Below are 24,124 nucleotides of genomic sequence, written 5' to 3' on the forward strand. Positions count from 1 at the left end.
TTGACAATTTTTGTTCTGTACATCATAACAAAAAAAACACTCTTTCCAAAATTTTTTAGTTTTTGATATTAGCCTTATTTTTTGAGATATTGACCATAGGCCTATAAAGCATCAAAATGTACTTTTTAAAATTCACAAACGCCTATTTGCACAAAATGATGCCTAAAATTGGAAATAGACTAAAATATAAGAAAATGAGAAAAACGTTTCTTAAGTCGATCATGCGTTTTATGATGAGCACAATTGCTTAATAAATGCTGTATTCATTGAGTTATCGTGTACCTAAATCGTCATTTTACCGAGAAAATGAACATTGAAATAAAGGCAGTTGAAGTTTAAAGTCGTCACATTTTGCACTTTGATCAAAGATCACAGGAGAATCGGCATTTCTCGTCTTTCTTCCTTACATTACGTGAACATCGAGTAAATCCACAGCCCCTTGAGAAGTTTGGGCGAAATCTTTTCATATCTTGATGTTAAAATCGGGGAGAGAACTTGAAAAAAAATCACAGTAGCTAAAAGCGGGCCCTTTGACCGCAAGGTTTTTTGAAATCAGTGCTTCCGTGGTGCTTCCATAAGATGCGCGCGTATGCAGATAATCGTTATGCGTATCGCGTAGCGTATCCGCATGCGTTAACAAATTGCGCGACTACAAAACGCGATGTGTTGTTCCTCGCGTGTACCCCGATGGTACCATTTTCTTGTTTGTCTGGGGATGGTAGGCCTACAACAAAGATTTCCTTTCCTTCTAAATTGCGGAAACAAGTGGAATAGTGAAATAAAATCCATAAAATAGAACAGTTAGAGTTAACAAATCTGGATTATTTTTTCTTGTATTTATGAAAAACATAACAAAGTAAATACATTTCAAAAAACTCAATTTCGCGAAAGAAACAGTGTCTACGCCCCATTCCAGAAAAATACAGAACTAATTTTTTTGCGATTAAAGAAATATTATCCTGTTTTGGCAAATGAAACATAGCTAAATCCTAATCCTTTAGTTAGTCCTAACTGGAGATAAAAGAAAAAGTTCACTATTTCACTAATATCTTGAAAAAGAGCCAAAAACATGCATTTTCGGCATGTTTTCTGACAACCAGTCACGAAAATCACAAACTTGGAACAAATCTAAGCATTTAAAATCTTCAGTATATGCGAAATTTTGATCTAATTTTCACTTTTTTTGTGTTACTTTAATAAATGGTTGCTTTATATAAGAATGATGTCTTTTCAAAAATTAGAAGGCATAAAATGTTATTATTCTTAGTTCAAGTCTTTGGGCTTGATTATCACAACATCGGAAAACACCCTAAAACGCATGTTTTTGGCCCTTATTTTCAAAAAGTGGCTAGATATCAAAATTTGACTTTTATTACTAGGATAATGTTTTTTTTTATTCAAAAAAATTAGTTCTGTATTTTTCTGGAATGGCCCGGGAGTAGAGTAGGCCTACACAGCCACGTTAAACTCGTACTCGTATGATAAGCATATTTCAGCAGCTCAATGATCTAAAGGTTTAAAAGCACGATAGGAATGAAAAGGGGTGTTCTTATGTCAGTTTGTTACAATTTCAACTATTATGAAATTATCAAAATAGAATAGCTAAATTATTTGAAAAGTACATGCTGGTGACTGTTTTCAGGAATATACATGGCGTAGGTTAAAATAAATGTTAGGGTAAATGTCAGCAAAAAATATAAAACTTTCTTCAGAACTTATACTAGCAGCTGTAGATTGCGGTTATTTGAAAATGACTATATAGGCCTTGGCCTACCCGGCACCTAGTCAACACAAAAGTTGACAACCATGAGAGTTACCAAATTGAAATTGCGCGGAAAAGGGGTTATTTTTTTACCAGCAGCAAGGACTAGCCTGAATCCTTCTGGCCTCTAATGGCGGCGCCTTTTACTTACCCACAATCTTTCACATTGCCTCAGGGCATTGCCTTAACCTGATGACCGTGCGTAGTTGTTGAAAGACTGAAGGATCCAGTCTAAGCAAGGATCGTGAAATATGGTGTAGGGTCTATTTAATGTGTTGACCTCGAATTTGCATGAAAAAGGGGGGTAAATTTGATGAAAAATCATTGCAAAGGGGATCTTTGAAAGATTTGGTTACTCTCGTGGTTGTCAACCTTTGTGTTGAGGGGGGGCTACATAGGCCTATTTCTTTTACAACCATGAGTAAGATGAGTCGAGTAGACCTACCGTTTGATGGTTAATATTTCAACAGCAGTTTCATTATTGGTGTTATTCGACATAATCATTTTTTCGTTTGTCGTACATTATTTTTGTAAAATCAGTTGATTTTGAGAAAATCAGATTTCAAAGTTAATTTAGCTTTATTCCGTGTTAATTTATGTACAAAGCGAAATAAATAAAAATTGACACAAAAGCGATGTCGTATACATTTTACAATTTTTAAACTGTTGAACTTTTGTATCACTAAATTGAATATATTATGACGGTTATGACAATGTCAGGTTTCCAAAGATTACATGTAAATAATACATGTAGAACAAAGGACTCGTTGACTTGAAATTGTAGAGGGAAATTTAAATGCAAATAGAAATGGTGCTGGTGCAATATCACTCGTAATTGAGAACAGAATTTTTCACAAATAATAGGAAACATAACCTACTACCCTGTTACAGCTTGCTACATAAAATTATTTAAATGTCGGTAAGTATTTAATTTTAATTTTATTCATTTATCAATTCATCTTATTTTCATTTTTAAATAAACATGCATAATTTATTTTGAACTAAAAGCGTCTGAGGGCAGTTGAGTGATCAAACCGTTGTAGAACAGAATATTTGATTAAAATACTCATGTGTGCAACATCGTTTTTGGTGTGTTTTCTAAGAATGTATTTTTCGTCCAAACCATTAGAGGTAAAGACATGATTTTATCACCAATAATAGAAAACATACTATCCTGTTACAGCCTACAAACACAAATTATTTAAATGTCGGTAAGTATTTTATTTTAATTTTTGAAGTTGGGTACAGTTCATTTTAAATCACCCTGTATTTTAAGATTATAGCCTATACACGCCCTTAATGCCCTTATAATAAATAATGCCCTTATAATAAATAATGCCACTTAATAAAATACAACGTATTTTTTCTATCGAGATCTTGCACGAACCCAGCAAACACAAATTATTAAAAAACATTTTTTTAACATTTGTTTTACATATCTAATAGAAAACCTAAATTAATTTATTACCGATTTTGACAAAATACTTTTATTATAATCAATGTTTTGTTTATGAATAAAAATACGCCGTATTGATATTGACAGTAAGCCGATATGATTTGTGAAAATGTTAGAAAAGCGTATACAACAATATTTAATTTAAGGCACCGTTAGTAGGCCTTTTAAAAATATTATGAAACGTTTCATGATTTTTCTGGAAAGTATTTAATTAAACCCACCAAAATTAGTTTTACGCCTACTTATACACGTTGCTTGTCTGGGGCGATATACGTTTTCTAAATTTGTGAAATATTTTCTTCTATGATTTTTTTAAGATATTAGTTCATACGGTTTCAAATGGTATCATCAGTAGATAACAAAATATTGTCAACCTTTCTTACTTTCTTAGACCTTAGGCCTATTTTATTTTAAAAAACTACTATCTTGAGTAGATAGCGGAAAAACAAACAAACAAAACACATCAAAAACAAACTTTCCTAACAACAGATGTTTTTCAAATGTGTGAAATATTTTCTGGCCGTAAATAGGCATTGAGCGCGTTTTTTGGACAGCAGATGATGCTTGGTGTCGCACAGGGCCTATAATGATTTGCAAATCACACCGTAAATTCTACCTTGAGTAGATAACAAACAAACAAGAAATTGGTTCATACGGTTCCAAATGGTATCATCAGTAGATAGCAAAATATTGTCAACCTTTCTTACTTACTTTCTTTGTAATTTATCAAAAAAAAATATATCTTTAGTAGATAACGGAATAAACAAACAAACAAACAAACAAACTAACAAACAAAAAACCCTCAAAAACAACCTTTCCTAACAGATGTTTTCTAAATGTGTGAAATATTTTCTGTTGCTTTATTAGGCCCGCAATGTTATCTTCAGAAGATAGCCGTTTATGCGTTCGAGAAAATGATGCAGATCGTAAATGATGCAGGCCGTAAGTGGGCTCAAATGCGTGTTCACAGATGCATGTCGCAACGGGTGATTTGCAAATCGCACTGTAAATGGTATCTTGAGTAGATAAAAAACAAACAAAAAACACAAAAAAAACAGACAAACAAACATGAAATATACAAAAACATATCAAATTTTCTTTTTGACTCGTCTCATGCTAAGTCGTATAATTTCCTTTTTTTTGTATTATTTCATTAGGTTTTATAATGCTATCATCAGTAGATATGCCTGACAAAATATATTCAACCTTTCTCAATTTCTTTGTATTTTACTTGAGTAGATAGCGGAAAAACTAACAAGCAGGCAAATAATAATAAACAAACAAAAACATCAAAACAAACTTTCCTAACAGACGTTTTCTAAATTTGTGAAATATTTTCTGCGTTGTTTTATTAAGCCCGTAAAGCCGTTTGCGATTGCCGACAAAATGATGCAGGCCGTAAGTAGGATTTGAGCGCGTTTTTTGACAGCATATGCATGATTCGTGATGTCGCAAAGGGCCTATAATGATTTGCAAATCACACCGTAAATTCTACCTTGAGTAGATAACAAACAAACAAGCAAGCAAACAAACAACAAACATGTAGTACAAAAAATATACCAAATGAAATTTCCGACTTCTTTGATTTTTTTTAAAAATTAGTTCATACGGTTTCAAATGGTAGATAACAAAATATTGTCAACCTTTCTTACTTTCTTAGGCCTATTTTATTATTAAAAAAACCGCTATCTTGAGTAGATAGTGGAAAAACAAACAAACAAAAGACATCAAAAACAAACTTTCCTAACAACAGATGTTTGTCAAATGTGTGAAATGTTTTCTGTTGCTTTATTAGGCCCGCAATGCTATCTTCAGAAGATAGTCATTTCTTGTAGCGCCTTCGAGCTAGAAAATGATGCAGATCGTAAATAATGCATTTCTCAAATGCGTGATTTTGCGTCACCGATCAATCAACTTGGCTTATCCGCGATTGCGATAAAATTACTCGCCGGTACGCGCAATGAACTTTGCGTGGCGCTCTGCGCCATGCGAGTGGTGGGCTGCGTAATACGCGATTCAGTTCTTCAAGCCATAAAAAAGTAAACAAAATTTAAAAAAGACTGAAAATTTCAAAACTCATTTAATTTAATCTTCGCCAATACTTGTCAACCTCCCGGTTAATTTTCGCCAATATGTACACCATTTCCGTGGTATTGTGTACAAAACCGTTTTATCTTTCATTGTGATTTTTAAGATTGTCTTATTTAAATTGCACACAAAAAATTAAGTTTAATAATGGCGTTTCTTCTTACTTTTGACTGAAACACACACTAATTTTTCATCTGAATAATCTTAAATCTACTTTTTTTTGCGACGTGCACATTTACTGGTTTGGTATGATAATTTGTCATTAGAGCTCTTTCACATACAACAGCATTTGAGGGAGCTCACGACTGAACACAAATGCATAAATGGAGCCGAAAACACCGTGAACCAGGACAGGAAATCATCTAACAATACATTGTTGTTCCAAAATAATTTAGGCCTAATTCTTGCAAATGAGAGAGCCCAAACTACCAATGCACCAGTAGGCCTACTATCAAAACAACACGGAGCGAAACACGGGAACCACCACAGGAAACCATCCAAAAATGCATTCAATGTTCCAAAATAATTTAAATCTTGCAAAGTAACAAAAACATATGAAAGCACAAATCAACCAATGCACAATTACTATCAAAACAACACGGAACCGAAAACATCGGGAACCACCATAGGAAACCATCCAAAAATGCATTGTTGTTTTTTTTCCATTATAATTTAAATCTTGAAAATTAACAAAAACACATCAAAGCACCAACCTGCAAACTCATAATTATTACCAAACCGACCTGGAGCCTAACCCCGGGAACCACCACAGGAAACCATCCAAAATTGCATTTTTGTTCCAAAATAAATTAGGATAATAAAATTAAAAACACATGAAAAAGAAATTCAATCATCAGAAATAGCTCATTTTTATACAAAATCATTGTTTTGATTTATTCAAATTACAAAAACCAATGAAAACAAAGATCATGCAATGTTTTGTATGTTCAAAACAATATGGAGCCTAAAACACTGGGAACCACCGCTGGAAACCATCTAAAAATCTCATTTTTGTTCAAAAATAATACAAATCTATAAATCACCAAAAATGATAATGCCAACCCCTGCCAGATTGACACTTGCCAACCTGGTACAATTGGCAGATGCCAATGATTTCTGACACTCTGGATATTGATGGCAAATGCCAATTTGGCCCGTGGCTGCAAATGCCTGGTTGTGCGTGCCTTGCACATTCTTCTTGGCGAACCTGGCAAATGCCACATTGGCATCAGTTGGCAAGTGCCAACCTGGCACTATGTGGCATATTTTCCCTGTGTAACCCCATTTGAAATTCACACTCCCTGTGTGGGAGATTAAGGTCATGTCTTCCACATAAGTTGTATGGATTTCAACTGGAATAGCCTAATGCACTCCTCAAGTATTAATCCAGGAAAGTAGGAGGATGTGAAAATTGGAATAGTTATCATATTTGTTCCATTTAACACCTATGCATCTCCTTGTCAGTCCTTGACCATGTGTCTGATTTAGAGATTATAAAACTTTTGTACTGGCCGAGTGAACAGGCTCCGACTCATAATCAAAAGGTTACGGGGTTCGATCCCCGGCGACGCCATCATGTTGTGCCCTTGAGTAAGGCACTTTATCTCGATTACTCCTTTCTACTCAGGTGTATAACTGGGTACCAGCATTCTTAAATGCTGGGAAGGTAACAGACTCGCTGTGGAGGAGGTGTAGCGATCCCCCTATAGCACCATTACATGGAGGAGTCTGGCCCAATCGCCAATGAAAGAGAGATGGGCACTCCGATCACTGTTTACAGGATCGTCTCCTTTACCTTTACCTTACTCGACCCCTTTGATATAGCACATAACAAGGCCTGTAGGCAGGATTTTTTGCAGGAGTGATGAATTTCCAAAATGTGGACCTTTCCTCTCCCACCCCCCAAAAATAAATTGCATGCATGCAAAAAGTGGACTTTACCCCTGCACACAAACTTTTGGTTTTTTTTCTTCAAATAGTGGTTCCCTTTTCCTTCCTTCTTTTTAATTTGGACTTTTTACCCTGAATAGTGGACTCCCTCTTTGCTTACAGGCCTAATAAAACCAGCTTACACTTTATTTCATAGGATGAGGATGAGTGAATTACAAAAATAGTGCACATAATGGGTGGTTCCGCATCAGTCGTAGATAAAGCAAATAAGATGCGACTGAAAGTGGGTGTAGATATTGATGCGCTTCCTCCGCTATATCATTTATGTCAGACTGGATAATATTCTTATCTTGCTAAAAATGGTTACATAACCTATTTTCAGGAATTCAACGCATGAAGCCATCATCAAGTCCATTTCCTTTCAGGCCTTCAAATTAGCTGTCCAATCCCACATCATTTTGCCAGTATCCTTAAATAATTTCCTTGATGTTTTTCTTTTGCTTCTTTCATCTGTTTGGGATATTTTTATACCTTTTAGTGTTTTTATTTATTCCCTTACGTCATTATTGGATTTCACCTGGTGTTTTGCTGAATGCAGATGCTATTTGTGCTCAAAATGTGAGTTCCATGACTACAAGTGCCAAAGTGTTATATGTGGGCTAGGTTGAGACCCAGGTTTGAGAACATGTCATTGTTCCTGTCATAGACATAGGCCAACATATCAAATTGATAATTTAAATCTAGTGAACTGGACTTACTATTTTATGACTGGCGACGTTTCACATCCTATCCTGGATGCTTCCCCAAGCCGTGATAGGATGTGAAATGTCACCAGTCATAAAATAGTAAGTCCAGTTGACTAGATTTTAAATTATCAATTTGATATTTTATATACTTGGATGACTGAGAATATGCACAAATATAGACCAGCATGTAAATAATTGGACAAAGAGATACCATTTTCAATTGATGAGTTGACTGATACCCATTACTTTTTGTCAAATGGGCCATTGGCTCAGCAGTGGCAGAAATGAAGGTGTATGGTATGGAGCTTGACTCCCTTGGTTCCTGTCGAGGGTTAGGATTAGGGTTAACAGGAGGGTAAAGCTCACACTAAAACCAAAGTGGCTTGACTCCTGTGGTTCCTGTTGAGGGTTAGGATTAGGGTTACTAGGAGGTAAAGCTCCTACTGAAACCAAAGTGGCTTGACTTGTGTGGTTCCTGTTGAGGGTTAGGAGTAAAGCTCACACTGAAACCAAAGTTACTTGACTCCCTTGATTCCTGTTGAGGGTTAGGTTTAGGTTACCAGGAGGTAAAGCTCCCACTGAAACCAAAGTGGCTTTCAGGGTTAGGATTAGGGTTACCAGGAGGTAAAGTTCCCACTGAAACCAAAGTGACTTGCCTCCTTTGGTTCCTGTTGAGGGTTAGGATTAGGGTTACTAGGAGGTAAAAGTTCCGCTGGAGCCAAAGTTGCTTGACTCTCTTGGTTCCTGTCGAGGGTTAGGATTAGGGTTAACAGGAGGGTAAAGCTCACACTAAAACCAAAGTGGCTTGACTCCTGTGGTTCCTGTTGAGGGTTAGGATTAGGGTTACTAGGAGGTAAAGCTCCTACTGAAACCAAAGTGGCTTGACTTGTGTGGTTCCTGTTGAGGGTTAGGAGTAAAGCTCACACTGAAACCAAGGTTACTTGACTCCCTTGATTCCTGTTGAGGGTTAGGTTTAGATTATTTTTTTTTTTAGGTTACCAGGAGGTAAAGCTCCCACTGAAACCAAAGTGGCTTTCAGGGTTAGGATTAGGGTTACCAGGAGGTAAAGTTCCCACTGAAACCAAAGTGACTTGCCTCCTTTGGTTCCTGTTGAGGGTTAGGATTAGGGTTACTAGGAGGTAAAAGTTCCGCTGGAGCCAAAGTTGCTTGACTCTCTTGGTTCCTGTTGAGGGCTAGGATTAAGGATTATACCTTGAGGTGAAGCCTCCACTGAAACTGAAGTGTCTAGGATGACCAGATATGATAGCAAGAAAATGTTTCCTGATTATTGGTATAATCTGAAATTTATCATTTCATAACTTTCTTTTCATGTAAATTGTTGTGGGCCAGTTCAATTTAGAATTTTATAAATACCGTAGTAAGTAAATATAGCAGGGGTGTAGATTTGTTGAAGAAAGTGGGTGGATGATGTAGAGAAAGGTGGAAGTGCACAGTACTCTAGCCGCAGAGCAAAGTGCAAGCCTAGTGGCATGGTGTCCCCTGATGGGGCCAAGTGGGAAGCCTCTAGAAGTCTTTGGCATTTACAGAAGCTGAGATGCAGACATTTTACCAATACTGTGATAGGAATCACAACATTATGTATACATTAAAAATTGCCCAATATACACTATATCAAAAAAAGTTGCCGTTCAAAAATGAAGTGATTTTACCCCATAATATGAAGTATTCTGCTGTTGGAGATGACAGGGTGAGTGACAATTGTCCCCTATCTCCTTTGGGAACCTTTACATTAATATGTCCAGGTCATCAGTCTGAGACCTGTATCTGATAGAGACAGGCAGGGTAATTGACTGGTGTACCCTGAAGACCTTGTACAGGTTATTGCTACACTTGTTATTCTGCACTTGCTACTCCCTCTTGTGATTTCTTGTCATACTGAATTTCCTCTCTCAATGGATTGCTTACAAGACATCTTGAATTGTACAGTGTGTTTCAAAATTATCTGATTGCAATCAGTGGACTGCTTAGTGTTTACAAGACATGATTCCTACAGTGTGTTTCAAACTTAATTGGTTGCAACATGTTTTCTAAACATGTACATAGTATGTATATTTTAACTGGAAAAGAAAGCTTGAGGGAGGGTGTCCGGGACCAAAGCACTCAACCCACCGCACTGCCCTAACCCTAAATCCTAACCCTAACCCTATTATTATTTTGTGCTCTCTTGCACGAAGGATAAACCCAAGTTGCAGTAGACTGAGTGAACTGACAACAGGGTATAGTATAACATGGACTTGATAATACTAACATCTTCAAGAATGTGTATTCAGCCACACCCGGCCATGGTTTTCAATCTCACAAATTGAGATATACAAACCACAAACATCAGAACCTCAGGGCATTGCATTTAAAGATTTCCAGTGGAGAGCCTATCCAACTGTGACACACAGATCTACAGGGACTGCTGATGAATCCTAAATAGTCCTGATCACTTCCTCTGTGTGTCAGCAGCCATACCAATACATTTTGCTTGGCAAACTGTAATGTTGGTAGTCATTTTATTGTTGCAACTGGCTGTAGTGAATTAAACAAAATCAAGGCACTGTTCAGCATTTATTGCTTCCTTGTGTTTAGTCACTCAATGAACAGTGCTGTCACCCTGGATCAATTGATTAAAATTACAGTATGTTTCACAACAAATTGCATCTAAAATGTAACTACAGATTTCAGTGTTACTCCGGGAGTATCAATACTACTGTACTATTGAGGCGACCATTGCCTGCAATGTTCAACAAAATCAGGTCGTTGAGTCTAAAAACATCTGCTGATGTAACTGCCAATTTTCATTTCATAGTATGTAGCAATGTGTAGGATCATCTCGGTCGCATGATGTCACTTGTGCAAGTTCACTGCATCGCCGCCTTGGGTTTTGTGGTGTGAAGGGGTGCACTTACTGTTGCACTCAATGGGTAAAATCACAAAACATGCCTTAAAATAATAGCCCTATGTGAAACAATTTCAACCAAAAGTATGATTTTTGTACCAAGGAATTAATAATTACAAAAGAACAGGCTTATTAGTATTTTCAATGCACAGAAAATTGACTGGAACTGAAAGGCCCTGTATAAACCAATAGGGATTTCAAGAGGGTGTCCTCTTTGACAGAGGTGAGAAATGGTTAAGTGCAGGAAAGTTGGGAAAGACACTGGTAAGTATTATATACCTCATATATAGATTCCTCTCATCTGATTGGTTAAAAGTGGAGTCATTAAAATAGCTGTGCCCCCTTTTTCTATCAAGATGACGTCATACAACAACTGTGCCCCTGCACAGTTGATTCTATGCCCGGAAAATAATTGGATATTCGCAACCCGAATACACAGATCGCTTCGTATACATTGCGCACCCACTATACGGCCGGCGTTGATTACGAGTGTTGAGACTATCGCGGTCACAGTTCGCAATGAATTTGACCTCTCCTTGCTTGACGACGATCTTTCACCGCCGCCGTAGTGAGTGCAGTGATTGTTTACAAAATGTTACATGTCAAGGATTTATACCTGCCAAATGTCACTTTTTAGACAAATTACTACGATCTGGAGACTCGGCAGTGTGTGATGTTAGCACAGAAAGCGGTAGGGTTGTTTTAGATTATGACATCGGTAGATATCGGTCCAAATTCTGCACCCTTGCTCTTGCATGCACTGTCATGCTGTGTGCATTTAAGCCTAAAGGCCTATGCAGTTAAAAAGCTTGTAGGCCTTGTCAGTCAGGAAATCTTTTAACCAATCAAATGAGAAGAATCTATATTATTCGGTATATAAAACAAATATTGACTGCTTAATATTAGGGGCACAGTTTAAAATTATAGGCCCTCGTGTGATGTCAAAACCATGACTATGCCTCAGCTTCGCTTCGGGCATAGTCATGGTTTTGACATCACCTCGGGCCTATAATTTTAACTGTGCCCCTCATAGCAGTCAATATTTGTATACTATAATACATGTAGATGGAACAACCCAGACTGAGAGAATACTGGTTCAAATCTCTTGCTTAAACCAAGTGATAACAATGATGATATTGCATGGGTCAGTGACCACAGTGTTGCTACCTTTTATCTCTGTCTCAATCTTAACAAAAGGTCATGTTTAATGACGCCTTTACCAAATCTACTCAGGAACTGGAAATTGTGTTTTGGTATTATGGATGTCTACTGATTAAACTGGATTGAACTTATTGAATTAGTAGTCTGCGGTTAGCAGGAAATTTATGGTTAGGTTACATTAATGTTAAAAAAACAGTTTATGATTTCTAGATTTTTGTTTATAATTTGATAAACAAGAATTAGTGTGCACTTTTGCACGGTGTTAATGTTGCAATCATATGTATTTTCTTCAAATATATTCCTAAATATAAAAATGTGTACATGCATGGTTAATTGCTGTCAAACAAAGATGCAAATGTGGAGATTGGATTATGAACTCCCTCTCTCTTGACCCAGGCTGACAGTAACATTGCTCACATTATTTGTTGTGAATTTCCTTCAGCTTTTCATTCTTCTTTATCTTCAATTCTGTTTCTTTTCTTTCCATATACTACATGCTTTCCATACATGTCAGCATGCATATAATGGGCTTTTTTTAGCTTGTCTTATGTATTTTGCTTGAGCCTGGTCCCATCGGAGACCTAATTGTGTCTCTGCACGGAGTGGCCGTTTAAACAAACAAACTGCAGGTGCATGTTCAACCATGTATCTTCCATGTTCTTTTTGTATGCGCAATGGACTAGAAACACCAAGAAAATGTATTTGAGCCTTATATGTCTCCCATTGATATAATACTTAATAGTTTGATACTAGATTGATATCCGTACAGCCTTTCCAAATATGGACAGTCACACTCAGGAAGAATCCACATCAAAGGAAGCATCAGTCAGTTTAACTGGTGGAATGGAAGAAAAATGGGTTCATATTAGGTTACAAAATCTCATGATAGTTTCATAAAAGTGTCATGGACAGCTTTTTGACAAAGGAGACGAGACAACTATTCAATACAGGAGACAAGGTCTGGTGAAGCCTGTAATTCCATGTCAGATGATGCTGGCCAGTTTGGTGCTTTGTATTCAGGAAACAAAAGGTGACAGATGTGTAGCAGGTGGGTGTGTCTGATTTAGGGACACTTTAGGCCAAGGTTTGTCTGGAAAGGAGACATCAGGTAAACCTCAATGGAGCACTTGATGGATTTGCCTATTGTCTGCTTGTGTAGCAGGCCAACCTTTGTCCTATTAAGGGCAAATTATAGGCCAAAATGAATTAAGGTCCCTGGTATTCTTCAAGTTACCTCAATGTGTAGTTGTGCAGGGCAAGCAGGCCAACTTTTGCATCATTGGTTAATCCATTTCCATTATTTCCATAGGCACAAAATAATTTACTTTAGACCTGGTCTAACTATGGAGATTAGTTCTATGGAGAAGGAACTTGTAGATCCTGTTATGGGTAAATACATGTAGCTGAATATTAGATAGCTGCAGTTTAATTGTTGGACTTGATGACTGGTATTCTTCAAGTTATCCTTAATATTATCTGGTCCTGGCAGGCCAAATTTGGTCTCAATTAAGTACAAATTAGACCAAGGTTTGTCTGGTCTTCATGTTACCTCAGGGGTGAGGGTGATGGTCTTGCCTCATTCTCTGGTTGTAGTAGGCCAACTTTGTGTTATAAAAAGGCAAATGAGGACACGGTTTAGCTATTGATTGGATACATTAGAATCCCATGTAAAAGCTATCCTCAATGATCGATGGAGGTGATATATTTGTCTTGTAGTCTGGTGTCTATTTTAGTTACAAATCAAGCCAGGTAGGCTACATGTGCTCACAGATATTCAAGCCAGGTACACATGCTCATAGATATTGGAATGTGTTCCAATATCTGTGATGTGCTACAAGATGCAAGCCTTGAAATCAGATTGGATCTTCTTTTCTACTTCAGAATACATGTAATTCCACAAATCTTTGCTAGGCATTGTGCCAAGGAGGGTTGGAAAGATTGGCATTGGCTGAGTGCCTTCTGATTACCCTTCCTCAAACACCAAGCTAATAAGGATCCAAGGAACTGAGTCATTTGTAGGTTTGCTCTGTTTAAATACAGGAATGTGGGTGTCTTTCTGTCTTCTTGTTAATGTGTAGAAAGTGCTATTTTGTCAATTTTGTGTGTGTGTAGAGACAATCTTTGATAGAGGATGTCCCTATTTTGATCCTTGTTTTCTTGTCAATGTGTAGTCTGTGCTACAGACTGTGTACCTATATTACCCATAGGGAAAGAAACTACTGGAAACCACACACTCTCGGAAACCATCTCAGCTTGTACTCATCACTTCACGCCTTTTCTGGCTTGCTCCACAATAGTCTTTAACAAAGACTAATCAATGTGTAGTGTGCAGTCCCAGGGTAGTATGTCCTGTTTTGTCTACTTGCAGTCAGGTTGTATCTATCTTGTGTAGACAAATTGTGTTAAGTTACCTTTTAATGGAACAAGCTTTGATAGGAGACTTCCCATCCTTGTAATTTGCTTTAGAGTATGGACTATTTCCACTAGATTAACCTCATTTGAAATTAATTGCCTTAATCATAATCATTCTTACAGGTACAGCTGTTGTAAAATTGGTCAATGTCACTCAATTAATTTGTTTTGGCACTTAATTGCATATTTAATTAAAAACATCAAGTCTTGTGCTTGGTGTGATAATTTAGAATTAGAAGTGGATGAGAGTATAAACATGAGGAGATCACTTCACTGTTTTTCAACATGTAAATCATCTGTGTACAAAAAGAAACAAGTTAAATGGTTGTTTTTCAGTTTTTCATGGCCAGACAATATACTCATGTATAAGTATTTGGCCCTTCAGGTATAAAAAACAGCAAAAATTCAAAAATGTCCGTCCCTTTTCCCCATCATTCACCTAGGGACAGACCTTTCTCCACCTCAATCATGGGATAGGCATCCTACCACAATCAAAAATACTGTATCTTTACTTGGGAGGGCAGCAATTAAGTTACACCTAATAGTTTTTGACAAATTTCAAGCATTCTATTTTGTAAACCCACTTACATCGTAGTGTACAGGTGCAAAAATATAAACGATTTATATTGACTTTTCAGAATTGTCTAATTTCTGTTTCTATCATTACATATGTGTTTATTTTCAGAATGCTGGTCTACCAGGACTCTTCAACGTGCTATCAACCAAGCCAAATTTGAACGTGGTAAGTAAATTATGAACAGCTTTGTTCCATCACTTGTTAAAATAATTTCAGGGGTTTTCATTTTGTAACATTTGGATCCTTTGAGGGGAAAAGGTCTTAACACAAAAACAATAAAACAAAATAGTAAATATTCTCAGTCAACCAGTCGTTAATTAAGTTTGCAATTAAATCATTTCCTGGAACTTAGTTTTACAACATGCTACATTGCATCTGATACCATCAGACTTTATCAGGCAACTGATATGTCACATGACCAGCCCAGATGCAATGTAGGAAGTTGTAAACGCAAGATTTAATTCCAAACTTTGTAACAATAAAACAACTTTAGAAGGCTTGTTTGAAAATTGTACTTACAGTACAAAATGTGAACATTTCCCAATTATGACCTTTCTGAGGACATTTCAACATTTGATTCTGCCATAATATTCTGAAAAATCAGTGCATGCCCAATTAAGTGTTTTATGGGGGCTCAGTCCATCTTCTTTTTTTTTTTGTAAAAGGATGAAAAATCAAGCATATTTGAGGCACATTTCAGCTAATGAGCTCCCAGGGTGGACTTCTAGCCCACAAGCTTGCTGGTTTCTTCTGGGCACAATCCTTATATTCATTGTTTACTGAGGGATGTAAGTTTTCAGGCTTTTGCCTGATTTTAGGCATTTTGTTTGTATGTTTCCTGTACAATAGTTTTAAATACATATTGTCAGGCAGTTTCAGGCATTTCTATCAGTGCTTTCATTGCTTTCGTAATGTTGCAAGTATTATGAGTATCATGTGTACATATGTATTGAGTATTAAAAACATTGACACATAGATTGAATTATTGTGGCTTATCAAAGGGCAAGTGATATGTAATATCACAGGTCTGTATGTTTTGACAATTGCTGCTGATAAATGTATAAATATACAGAATCCACCAACAGAAGATAGAGCTATGATGATAGTGGCATGTGTTAATTCCAGAGGTTAGGAAACTTTATTTTTGTTGAAGAAAAAAAATCAACATGTGAATTGAAATGTTGCAGTTGTTCAGCTGTAGCCAGTCTCTAATAATGCATAGGAAATTGAAGTAAAGGGAACATCCTCTAAACGAAAGTCTTTTTGTTAGGGGGGTCAAACAGTCCAATTACTGCTCACATTAAACCCAGTTTTAACCACCGTTTATCAGTGGGAGTTGGTAGCCTAATGGATAGAGCGTCCGTCTAGAGATCGGAAGGTTGTGGGTTTAAATCCCATGCCAGCACATTCCTTGCTTTTTTTTCTAGTTGGGTTGTGTGGCGTGCGGGATTTGTCTTTATTTGTTGTCTTGTAACACTTTGGGTTGGTAAACTCAAACTGTTCTTTCTTTCTTATTAATTATATTCCGTTTCCTCTTGTAGTGAGCAATCATTCCCCATTGTGTTTATATATTCTTGTGCAGGGCCAGGATGCATATCCCCATTACCTACTTAAATTGTATTATGCTGGGGAAACAATTAAGCATCAGTAATGATCTCCTGTACTTGTGTATAATTTGCGTAATATTTGTTTGTATGTATTGTATACCTTGACTGCTCACATTAGACCCAGTTTTAACCGCCGTTTATCAGTGGGAGCTGGTAGCCTAATGAATAGAGTGTCCGTCTAGAGATCGGAAGGTCGTGGGTTCAAATCCCATGCTGGCACATTCCTTACTTTTTTTTTCTAGTTGGGTTGTGTGCCGGTCGGGATTTGTGTTTATTTGTTGTCTTGTTTAATTGTAACACTTTGGGTTGGTAAACTGTTCTTTCTTTCTTATTAATTATATTCAGTTTCCTCTTGCAGCGAGCAATCGTTCGACATTGTGTTTACATTTATTGTGCAGGATGCGTAACCCCATTACCTACTTAAAAAGTGCAATTACGTTTGTAGAATCTAGTTAATCATTTCACACTTATGTTTCAGGGAGGTGGTCAGCTTCCTAATGGATTGTTCCCTAATAAAATCCAGTGAAATTTTAATTGAATGATTAATGACATATTTGTGTGTATCATTGTTCTTAATCTATGTATGTTTCATGTTGATTCTTTTTATAACCAGTTGACTACTTATACCACACTCATGCAAGTTGATAGTGGACACATGGAGACCTACATCCGACATTGTGAGCAACCGTGCTGGCCGTGGTAAATGATATGAAATCAAAAATGATGATAGGCTGATCATAATGCAACTCATTGTTAGAGCCCAAGTGCAACATAACCATTATAACCCTAAGGTTGATAGAATTGTGATGCATTTGGGTATTTATGATGGGTGGTGTTATCAGGTATATCACTATAGTCTGTCTCGTCTCAGTTTGAGAGTAATGCTAACGTTGGATTTTGCAGTGGCAGATTTGAATCGCGCACGCTAAGTTGCCGCTAGCCTAATCCCGGGCGTATACACATGCTTAGAAGGGCGATTTGTCTGTATGCTGGTAATGCACCCACTAAATGAACTGATTCCATTCTAGCACTGCGAAATCTAACATGGCATTACTCTAAACTTGAGACGAGACACTATAGACACTATAGACAGACAACAGCTTGGATCTTCCTGGTGTACCCAAAAAGCTCCCACACATGTCAGATACCGAATGAATCACAAATTTTAAGGGATGCCGGAAAGATCCAGGTTATTGCAGCGGCTACAGTAGGGATTTCCATGTAGCACTCCCTGTCAGGTCCGATTGTTTCACCAAGACTTAAAATCTTGAATTTGATTAAACAGGGCTTATTGTTTGGTAAATCAGACTTAAGATCCATTGTAGTCTTCATGAAACAGGCCCTGGTCTGTGTGTGATGAAATGGATTTTGACAATAAGTGATGTGTAGAAATCCTGTTAGCTCATCATTTTCTAATCAAAACTGAGATCCAGCATGATGAATGTTATATGCACAACACATACATAATATTGACACCAAATGAGGCCTTAAGAATGTGCAACCAAGGACCACTAATTATGATCTATCTAAACAAGGACTTCAAAATTGAATTGAAGGGAAGCAGAACTTTATGCCTTTGATAAGCAATTTGAGTAAGGTGTCTGCATGTACTGATCAGCATAAACTACCATTTTAGAGTCAGTGTCATTTTGATGCTATAATTTGTTCATATCTGATGAGCTTCAATGTTGTTGAAGTAGCTCCAATGTCATCTTTTGATAAACATGGCAGTGAGGCTGAAATGGTCCAAGAACTTGGCATACAGCAGCAGAATTCACCCACTATAATAATCAATATCAATGACAGATAAATTAATGGTAATATAGCCCTGTACTATGTATGAGATGTTTAATTGCTCCAATGTCATCATTTGGTTACATGGCTCTTGACACTGAAATAACACGTGATGATAAATTTATAATCAAATCAATGATAGATAAATTAATGGTGATATAACCATATATATATATAACCATATATATATTATGTATCAGATCTTTGGTGCTGTTACATTGCTCCAATGACATCGTTTTGGCTACATGACTCTTGACATTGAAATGGCCCAAGGACTTGGCACACAGTGGCAGAATCCACCCACTTTGATAATCAAATCAATGATAGAAAAATTTATATTAGTACTAAATATTATATAATTATCAGATATGTAAGTGGTATCCTTAGAGCAGTAGGGTACCATTTCAATTGGCTCTAAAGTATGATTTGATACCAAAGAGCTCTGACTCCACACCATAATTTGGTCCTCATGAGTCACAATCCAATATGGCAGATTTTTCCATGTGGCTAAACTGAGCCTGCACTCTCTTGTCAATCCTCTGTGTTTGATTCACAGTAATAGATTATAGTGATTAGATCTGAATGAATTCTTGAAATACAGTGCAGCAGCAGTAATTGTTTGTGTTGGGAAAACACAGGGAAAAGAAAAGTTTGACAACTAAGTTTAAGTGTCAGAAAGTTGACATGATGACTATGCAATTTTAATATACATGAGGCTGGTATCTGTTTATAAGCACCTGCCTAACTGAAAAGTAAAAACTGAGGAGCATAGGCCATCCTTGCATACGTCAGTGTACAAGTTAATTTGTAAAACCCTCATTCACATGGTGAAAAAGCAGTCTCACCCATTGTTTTTGCAAAGTATTGGAATGAGTCAGTAAAGTCAGTTTGATGTAGGGCCAAATCCACTGTTCTAAACGACCTAGAACTGATCAATCCTTTCTTTTCATAGTTCAATTTTGTAGTTCCATATACACTGTCTTTTGTAAATTTATTTATTTAATATAAGCAACTCGCTTGGTGTGATTATATTTTAGTGATGATCTTGAGACTTAAATGGTCTTGGTCTGGATGTCAGGCCCATATATGATAACTGGGTTGCAGGGTGCAACAGCCCCCCCCCCCCTTCCACACACACATATATATATATATTCCACAAACCCAAAGTTTGAAAGCCTATGCCCTACAGAAACAACTCCTGGCTATAACCCACTGGATGTGACATTTAGCCATTTTGAATACATGCCTCCGAAAGCCAACCTCTTTACCCGCTGCTAGTGTGTACAAGCACATGTCCTAATTTTAGGATCTCTGGTACAAGTATACAAACTGGAACAGGCACAACAACAGTTCACAGAATTTAGAAATCAGTTCAACTTTCCAATGATCACGCACATATAATTATAGTTGATCACATGGTTTAATAAGCAAGGTTGAGATCATCATGTGGCTGATATTTCATTACAGCTGTGATCACTTTTATTCACTGCTTAGTTTACCAGGATTAAAAGCTTCCACAAAACTGTGTTGGTTAAATAGAGAGTCTGAACCAAAGACTGGTGTATGATTAGAGAGATTTGTCTAAAATATCATGTTGTTTTGACAAGTTTGTAATTTATACTGCTGTCTGCCAAGTTTTAGTAATAATCAGTGAGCTTCCTTTTTAATAAATTCAAAATGTAGAGTGATCAGTGATCATATTTTGAAGATTCAATTTTGTAATATTTTTTGTGAATTTAACAAGTCAAGTTCTCTCAGGAAAATTCTACTGCTTGTTTTATGAAGTTCAGCAATAAATTTATTTTTCTGTGGTCTATTTTAATTGTCAACTATAAGTGTCAATGATAAGATAAATAATATGGAGATGAAAAAAAAGCCCCACTCTATGTCCCAACCAACCAAAATTGGTAAACATTTACAAAACCGTTTTCCTGTACAAAGGAATACAGATTCAAATTTCCAAACTTTCTGACTTTTTTTTAAATATCTGATTATTTGGATCTGCAATTCATACTCATATTTCCATAGTGATGAAAATGCTGTTGTTGACAATTCTTCTAAATTAAACATGAATTATAGTAGTAACACTAATAATATGAGGCCTATATTATAATAATGAATTGCTATGGGAATGTACATGTATGTACTAAAAAAAACTTCTTCCCAGTAGAACAGGGTTTCCTTTTTATGCCACCTAAAGACCAATATTATACCTCACCCATAGATTCTTAATTTCTGATTACTTGAAAATGGGTCACCTGGCATATCAGAGAAACTCTTTTCTAAATGTTTTAAACAACTCAGTGAAATATATAGTCTGATATTGGTGATAAATAGTGCAGTGATTGCCCAATGTATTGTCTATAATTGTAGACAGCGCTCCTTAAGTGATTAATTAAGTTGATTTAATTTTTAACTCTTCATATGAACAGTTTAATACTATGCAAGAGAATAATCCGAGTTGAAATCTGTACTAAGCTGCATTTAATGCAATTTCCTAATAATTAGACATGTTTGATAATCATTTGTTTGTTTGTATGTTTGTGTGGGTATTTGTTTATTTGTATGAAAGTAAATCATGGTACAAATTTGTAATGAAATGTCATCCAGGAACATCTAATAATCCAGGCTAATAATACAAGTGTCAAATTTACACATGATACAGTGATTCTTTAAGCGTGACAAGTAAAGTAGATGTTTCAAAGATATTATCATTTATTATTGAATTTGGTTCCTATGATTTACATTGTGATGTTCTTGATGATAACAGTGTTAGTTGAAGCATGTCTTATTATTTTTAAATTTTAATCGAATTATTTTTATGTGCAAATATTGAAAAGATATGTTGTGTCAGTTATAACCACATTTCCAACAATATTTTATTGAGAGGTTTTGAAGTTACAGAGTTAGAAAACTGTATCAGATATAAACAAGTTAAGCATTATATGGCTTTTTTGCTGATGTAAGTAAGTATATTATCGCCCAAAAATGATAATTGCATAAGTCATTATGTTGTGTGAATGCAAGATCAACTATGTGTACAGGTAACAAATAGCTGCCATTTGCATTAAAACATTAACATATTCCTATGAATTGATGCACTATTCAAGTACTTCCCCCCATCCTATCCCAGGAAATGTGGGGCACTGGGGAATGTAAGCTGGGGTTACATATTGATTAAGTGGTTGGTGCGCCCCAGTAGTGCAGGCCTGCAGTGTATTGTAATCTCAGTCCCGACATTGCAAATGGTAGAAACAATCGGATTGTGGGGGCATGTAATGCCTACCCAGGGGTCAGTAATATACTTCAATGTGATTAGTCCGAATATTACAACCCCATCATTTCCCTACATATCCCAGGATGGGGAAGAGAAGTATTGAATGGTATAATGAAATACAAACGGTCCAAGTAAATGTTTACAAGTTCACATAAGATTGCATTTGCAGTATGAAATGAGTTGATGCAATTGCTGTTTATTCCATGAGCAGTGCACTACTGGTCAAATTATCAGCCTCTTAGGGAACTATTTTGGTTGGTTACAAGGAGGCTTATATCATGTATTGAGCCAATTAGAGATTGGTAAAAGTAGTCAGTAGGGCTTAAAGGGGTTAAGCTTCAAATTGCCTAGAGATCTACAAGCTCTATTTAGATGGGTTACTCACATGATTATATCATTTAATTAACCAATCATAGAGACTGTAAGGAAGGCAGTAGTGCCCTTTGTGTTAAAATGGTGATGATGTTGAAGAGAGGTGTTGATAGTTTGTTTGAATCACGTTATGTCATATTGCCTTCTTATTGGCATAGCAACTAGACTCATCTCAAACATTATCCAGTAATGGTGGCATGGGCATATTTGCTAATTTTTCAACTTATATTTTGATATGACAATGTAAATGTATGTATAAGAGGATCTAGATGAACATTGTGATTTGTGGTTATGGAACCACTCTTTTTATTGAAATATATAATGAAATAATATGTAAATTTGGATTAGATTTAATATAGATATACCAATTCAAGAAACCAAGTGCAATTATTTGAAGGAAATACTTTACTATTAACGTAACCTGGCATATTTAAGAATTTTTGTAAAATTATAAAAGGTTTTAAAAATTCAATATGATGGAGCATTTACCTAGCGTGAAGCAATGATGTCGGAAAATATCACATAATACACTGATCGTAAGATATTTGTTTCATGTATAAACAGAAATGTGTCTTTATTGCAGTTTAGGGAGAGAGAAAGTTTTATCTTAAGTCTTCCAGCTTAGAACTGATAATTGTGGCACTTCAAATTGGTGGTGGTTGTTATTATTATTATAATTATTTGTGAATTATTGATACATAATACCTCTTTTTGTATATTGTCACAAATTTTATGATTTTTATAAAATGTGTGTGACTTTAATATTGGATTATTATTATTATGTAAATTTTGTATTGAATTTTTAATAAAACTGCAAATTTTGAAATCTTAAATATTATTGTTTCAGTGTGATTTGAATGTAAGGGTTTTTGATCTGTGGCTATATTCATTATCAAAACTGAGGTACATTGTTTCTAAGGATTTTCCTCATATCATTAACATATCGACAGTTGAGCCAGTAAGCCTTAACTCACAAAATAATCCTTTGTGAGTTCAGGCTTTCTGACTCTCAACCCTCGATATAAATGAATTCGTCCTAAATAGTGAAAGTGATTACCTGTATAAGTAAAGCAATCTCCCTTAATTTTGACCCATCAAAAGAATTAGAAATTTGCCCATATTGTTCTTCTCATTGCAAGAATAACCTTAAGAAGAGCTATTCAAAGAACAAATGTGTGTAATTAATTTGAAACTAACACTTAAACATGACACACTTCCATTCTTTGTCAGCGGATAAACTGAGTAACTGTTAGGATTCCACTTTAGTTCTATACAGGAAACCTGTATGAAAATGACTACCAAATCATAAATGAAGCATGCAGGTGCGTATCTGATACAGACATCGTAACTTCTATTTCCCTGAATTTGTTTCAATATATTGAAAGTCTTACATTGCTGCATGTTTTTTCTTGAAGCAGAGCAGTCAAAGGGCAGATCCTAGGGCAGATATCGGTGTCTCAGGAAGGTTATTCCTGTTGTCGACAACACCGAAGAGTAATTTTGTGGTACCTTCTTTTTTGGTACAGAAAGCATTGAAGTGTCTTACTCCTGGATTCCCCCAAAGAGTACGTGCGAACCATGTATTCCAGAATCCTTGTGCTCAAGAAATGGTGTTCAAGAAACTGAATGGAGTCACATTCCCCAAAATGATGGTGATCCTTGGTTTAAGTTGACTAACTTTATACCATTGAAATGCCTAACTTGTTAGTGTAAGTTTTGAAGCTATGTTTGAGTTAGATGATAACAAGTAAATGTTTTTGTATTTCAATAGTAGCCTACAATGTAGATACTAGTTCTTTTTGTCAATATCCACATCCACATTGTCAATTTTCAAGAAATGCTTACAATAATAAAATCCCACATCTGATGTCACAAGGAAACAAAATGCGTAAAACGATTAATTTGTGCACATTGATAACTTTCCTAAGGTTTCAAAGTTAGGCTATATGTGATGAAAGAACCCTGGAATTGTATTGTCTGTTGTATCACATTCACATTAAATATGAATGCACACCAGACAGGTCTAATTAATTACTTTGCCAATATCAATTAGGAATAGCACTGAGGCGTGTGAGAT

The 24,124-nt window shown here is 36.1% G+C and overlaps 1 protein-coding gene across 1 annotated transcript in view; it reads left to right on the forward strand.

Annotated features, from left to right (window-relative positions):
• LOC140161283 (acid ceramidase-like) overlaps positions 1 to 18,511 on the forward strand; it is a 45,306-nt gene extending 26,795 nt beyond the window's left edge. Inside the window, exons 11-12 of the mRNA XM_072184755.1 lie at positions 15,106 to 15,162; positions 17,218 to 18,511. Coding sequence (XP_072040856.1) covers positions 15,106 to 15,162; positions 17,218 to 17,307 — 147 coding nt within the window. The 3' untranslated portion in view covers positions 17,308 to 18,511. The remainder of the gene's footprint in view (positions 1 to 15,105; positions 15,163 to 17,217) is intronic.
• The last annotated feature ends 5,613 nt before the right edge of the window (positions 18,512 to 24,124 follow it).

This window comes from Amphiura filiformis, chromosome 9 (assembly GCF_039555335.1).
Source record: "Amphiura filiformis chromosome 9, Afil_fr2py, whole genome shotgun sequence".
NCBI classification, from domain to species: domain Eukaryota; kingdom Metazoa; phylum Echinodermata; class Ophiuroidea; order Amphilepidida; family Amphiuridae; genus Amphiura; species Amphiura filiformis.